This window comes from Polyodon spathula, unplaced genomic scaffold, assembly GCF_017654505.1.
Source record: "Polyodon spathula isolate WHYD16114869_AA unplaced genomic scaffold, ASM1765450v1 scaffolds_3704, whole genome shotgun sequence".
Taxonomy (NCBI): Eukaryota; Metazoa; Chordata; class Actinopteri; order Acipenseriformes; family Polyodontidae; genus Polyodon; species Polyodon spathula.
The window spans coordinates 1-5,419 of NW_024475163.1; the positions used below are offsets into that span (position 1 = coordinate 1).

Sequence of the window (5,419 nt, forward strand, 5' to 3'; positions counted from 1 at the left end):
ATTTTTATTGGAGGACTGCACACGCTTGTGAGATTTAAAACGAGATTACAATTAGAAACGGAGGGTTGTTCTTGCTCTCAGGATTTAAAGCTATATTACAGTTCAATAGGGAGGATTCACACAAAGTCCCAAATAGATTATTACATTTCATTTTTAACTAACTTAAACATGTCTGTTTTAATCATGTAAGAATGTGTTTTAACAAACCAGATTCAGCTACTGTTTCTGCCCAGCGGTCATCTTGGATTTGAGTTACGCTCTCTACTGACTTTGAGCCTTCATAATTATAAAAATATATAACATGTCTACAAAAAGATGAACTCTTTACCAATAAAAACAATTCTTCTCAGCTAGATGGTGGTTATAAATTAAAAGATCAAACGTTTTAAATGCACAAGCAAGCCTCCCAAAAACACCCCTCTCACTGTGGGCAGACTGGCAAGAACAGCATGGCACGGGCACAGCAGCTCTGCCAGTGCAGATAGATGCGCATGTGTCTCTTTTAAAGGCATGGGTTTTGTTTACTATGTATCACAACACAATTATTAAAGTCTTGTTTAAAAGGTGCTGTATTAGTTTATTAAGAAGATATTATTATCCTTGTGCTGCAATCATTGTTCCAATATATTAAAGAGGCCCTGCTTCATAGAGGCAGCACTGGGTGAAGCTCGCTCCCCCCTCCGGCTGCATCACCAATTTTCCAAGCCAGGATCATATTTCCACCACATCACTACAAACACAAGCATGGCTGACTCTTGGTTTAATGAAATTAATAAACACAGAAAAACAGAAGCCCTGTGTGTATTGTATATCATATTAATCTTGTATATTGTATATCATATTAATCTTGTATATTGTGTATCATAGTAATCTTCTTGTAACAGGAGAGATCTGTGCTGACTCTGCTGGCGTGTTCACAGTACTGCAGGAAGAGGGCGGCAGTCTTCCAACAACCGCCTGTGAGTCATAGCAATGACAGGGGGAGGTGGGATGGTAGGTGTGTGGACTTTCCCCCTCTCTGAATGGCTGAGAGGCGAGTCTTGGCAGATTGCTAGCCCTATAAAAAAATGCTCTGCTGTTTCCTCAGGTCTGCCCACTTTGACGCGCAAAGAGTGCGGAGGCTCTGATTCAGGACCCGGAATCAGCCGGGAGAAAAGAGTGTCACAGCGAGACAGAGAGAGCGGGGAACCCTTGGGCAGACCCCGGCGTATTGTGAAAGAGCAGGATAGTTAGCCGACAGAGTAGGACGGTGATCCGGGTCGTGCGGGTAGCGGCGACCGGGATAACGCTGCCGAGTGCAGCACCTTTTATTTGGAGTTTTATTACTGTTTCACTTTCCCTTGTTCTTTTCGCCTTCTGTTTTCATTATTATTTCTTTGAGCACCTGCGAGTGCACTTGCTGTTCGTGTACCAGCTGCGGTATTTCCGTGGTGCTGTCTATCATCGTTGATAGGCAGCCCACGGTCAACAGTGCCCTCTGCCGGAAAAAGTAAGAACTGGTCTAAAATAAAACTGGGCACCTGTGTGGTGTTTTCAATTACACCTGTCTGTCTCCTAGTCAGTGAATTACCCACACCCCTTCAACACTTGAATATTGCAGATCATATTAATCTGGGATATTGTATATCACATTAATCTTGTATATTGTGTATCATATTAATCTTTTATATTGTATATCATATTAATCTGGTATATTGTAGATCATATTAATCTTGGTCTTTTTTAAGCTTTTTTTAAATTAGGTGCTTGACTTTGCTGGGAATGTTATTTTTAAACAGTTTGACTAATTACACTATAATATCTTAAACAATGAGACTGATCTATGATTTTATTAAGTTGCAAGATACTTATAAAAAACACTAGGAATATAATTCATGCTAATTTTACACTTCAAATTCCAATGCAGCACAAAACAGCTGAACAAATCCTTCTTACCCAGTGAGGCAGGGCTGAGGTCCTGCACGTGGAAACAGTGTGGTTTTGTTTGATTGGAAATGTTTTTGCTAATCAAGTGTGTGCTTGATATGGCAGGGCATAATGAAATCCAGGGTGGAATGTGGTCGGGTGTTAATTGATTAATTGATTATCAATTCTCCCTGTCCGCATGCCTTTAAAAGGGGCTGAAAAGCCAGTTTCTTGGTTCAAGCAGGGATACAGACTGTCTGGGAAGGAGAGTGTTGCTGTAGGATCCCCACGACTGCGTGTGTTAACCAGGGGGAGAAAAACACAAGAGGAAAATGTATCTGGGATCACTGTGTGAGTTAACCAGGCTCGCTAGCACTGGAAGGAATAGGGAACAAGTTTAGGGGATTTTAATCCCTCCCAAGTCTAGAGAGGAGGTGTCGGGGGCTGCTCCTGGAGCGGGAACTCCTTTCTTGTTTGGTAAACTTCTATTTTCTAGTTGTTTTCGAGCAGTGTTTTGTTTTGAATGTTTTGTGTTTTTATATCAAAGAAAACCTCCTGTGTCTCTCCTGTCAATCAGCGATAGCCACACCCATAACAACGCCCCTGTTACACCCTGAAATACATTGTAATACATCATAGTTTAGAGAGAGCAATTAAAAAACTAGGGCTCTTTAAATAGCTCTTAATATACAATTCAAATCTGATCTAATGTGAAACTGTATAACCTAGTAAACACACATGTTAAATATCCCTGGGAATTCTTATCTTCTAGGATAGCTACAAGGAAATGGTTCAAACTCTTACCTGTTTCCCAGTCCTTTCTGTCTCAGCTGAGACTGTATCGTGGCTCTTGTGTTTATCTTGTGTACACAACAAGCAAATAAACGTCTGATCGGTTCTACAGAAGATGTCCAAAACCTTTTGGTGTTCAGCACAAAGCTCCTGCTCCAGATTTCCAGTTGCATTGACCAGCTTGTGACTCTTGAAAGCAGCCCCCTCATAGTGTGGCTTGACGTGTGTTTCACAGTAAGAGGCCAGGCACGTCAAACAGGATTTCACAGCTTTAAACTTTCTCCCAGTGCAGAAATCACACGGCACATCTCCAGGTCCAGCATAACTTTGAGCAGGAGGAGGATTGAGTCCTGTCTTCTTTAATTCCTCCACAACTTCAGCCAGCACGGTGTTTCTGCGCAGAACAGGCCTTGGGGTAAAGGTCTCTCTGCAATGGGGGCAGCTGTAGACACCTGTATGATCAGTCTCATCCCAGCAGTTCTTAATACACCCCATACAGTAACTGTGTCCACATGGAATAGCGACTGGGTCCTTCAATAGCTCCAGACACACTGAACAGCTAAACTGGTCATGTGCTACAAGAATATTTGCTTCTGCCATTTCTGCTGCAGTGGGACAGAAAGACTGACGATTTCACAAGAAATGAGACCACTGTGCTGATTTCCTAGAACTGAGTAAAGCTCTCAGAGGTGGGGTTTGGGACTGAGGCCAGGTTTAGACAAGCAGGCTGAGCAGAGACTGCTGAATCAGTGACTCTATGAAACTGTTTCTAAATCATCCAGCAAATATTACAATGTGAAGATTAGCAATTAAACAACTCATTTGGCAGGTTGTTGTTTTTTTATTGTTTAATATTTGGGCTGAAGAGTCTAACATTGTGTTTCAGCTCAAAATCTATAACATGTACAATCAGGGACGTCGCTAGGCTTATTTTAGTGGGGCTTTAGCACCCCTAAAATATTAGTTACCCCCTCCCTAAATAAATCAATATATCAGTCAATATATTTTCTCTGTGATTTCTTTTTTTTTTCGTCAACCTCTGGCATCTTAATCTGTGTCCCGGGCGGGCGCTAGGACCCGGGGGAGGCTGCTGCTGCAGAGGCCGCTGCGCCGCTAGCGACTGTTAGGTCTGCTTGTAGCTGACATTGTGGTTCCCGTTAGCTGCTGCTGTGGCTTGAGACTGCTAGCTAACAGTAAAGGGACAGGAAAAGGCTCTGACAGGACGGATTCATGCAGGTAGGCGACGATGTGAATTTGTGGTAAGTTAGAACAGACAGAGAGAGAGAGGGAGAGTATTCTTTACTATAGACTTTGGTCATAATCAAAGCTTTGTTAACCAGTGCGTTTTTATGTGAGGCTGCCTGTAAGTTACAGGGTAACAGACGTTGCGAGCTAGCTAACGGTAACGTTAACGGTGTCTTTTAAATTCGACATGAGTTATGTGGCGCTGATATCTAATTAACGTTGTGTTTAATGTGGTTTTGCTCTCTGTGCCAGGCTATAAATGAGGCAGATGACGTCGCTTCATGCGCATATCATTTCATACTCAATTGCTTTCATTCAGAGGCCACTGCAAAACAATTATGAGCAGGTCATGTGTAGAAAAGACGACATAGTGTTGATCACAATGTCATTGTGTTATCCTCAATCTCTCAACTGTAGCGAGCTAACCACTAACGTTAGATGGATATATGGAAAATCTTCGAGAGGCATTGCCAGCAGCTCTGCCGAAGGCCAGTCTGGTGAGAAATGAAGATTTTACCAGTTCAAACAACCATATTCAAATCTTAAACTGATTAATCACCTGTTAAGCCTTGAGTTATTGTAAATATGAGTTTAATAACAATACATGTCAAAACACAGCAGACAAGAATGAGGGAAAGAGGCGGTAGGCTGACGGTTGAGGGTTTAATAACAATACATGTCAAAACACAGCAGACAAGAATGAGGGAAAGAGGCGGTAGGCTGAGCAAGGTTAGATGAAGGTTAGTAAAAAAAAGTAGAGTAGATGTTTAAGCTTTCAGTTAAATTTGTACAGCATATGACAGCAAATGTCTTACTTTTGTTAGGCATAAATAAATGATGTTGATGATATCATCCTGGATGATGATATGTTTGCTTCTCTGAAGGAAATCATTCAGTTTGCCCTCACAGTTCCTGGGAGCAGCTGCTCCTGTGAAAGGTCCTTTAGTGCTCTGCGCTGGCTGCACTCCTGGTTGCGTAAGACAGTGGCTCAGAAAAGGCTTGCAAGTCTTGCAGCCACGTCCATTGAGGGTGAAGTGCTTGGGCCACTAGGCCACAACAGTGTCATTGACCGCTTTGCCACCTTTAAAAATAGGAGGTACGCTTTGATGCGTCCACCCACAAAATAAGCATCAAAAGAGAGAAGCAGGACGAGCAGTTCTGTAATATAGGTTGAAATATTTGTTTGGGATCTTACTTTTTTATCAGATTTTATTCCTAATTATTTTTCAGGTTTTTTTTTTAAATTTCATTTAGCTCATCAGTTGAATTTAGTTTTGCCCCATTGTGGATGAGACTGTTTAAGACGTTCCATGTGTCTGAATTATTGGGTTAATTTTGAGGAACAATTAACAAAAGAGTGAAACTTAAATAAAGATGTTTTTCTAATGGTAGAATATGACCTGCATGTCTTCTCATTTCTCTCTCTCTCTCTCCCCTCTCCTCTCCTCTCTCCTCTCTCCTCTCTCTCTCTTTTGTT

At 41.8% G+C, this 5,419-nt stretch overlaps 1 protein-coding gene across 1 annotated transcript; it reads right to left on the bottom strand.

Annotated features, from left to right (window-relative positions):
* Positions 1–2,696: 2,696 nt before the first annotated feature.
* LOC121312213 (E3 ubiquitin/ISG15 ligase TRIM25-like) lies at positions 2,697–3,310 on the bottom strand. The gene has a single exon (XM_041244157.1). It carries the CDS (start codon positions 3,295–3,297, stop codon positions 2,698–2,700), a length of 600 nt encoding a protein of 199 aa, XP_041100091.1. The 5' UTR covers positions 3,298–3,310; the 3' UTR covers position 2,697.
* Positions 3,311–5,419: the final 2,109 nt, after the last annotated feature.

Coding starts and splice junctions, on each gene's coding strand:
- LOC121312213 (XM_041244157.1), bottom strand. CDS start 3,297: ATGGCAGAAGCAAATATTCTTGTAGCACATGACCAGTTTAGCTGTTCA.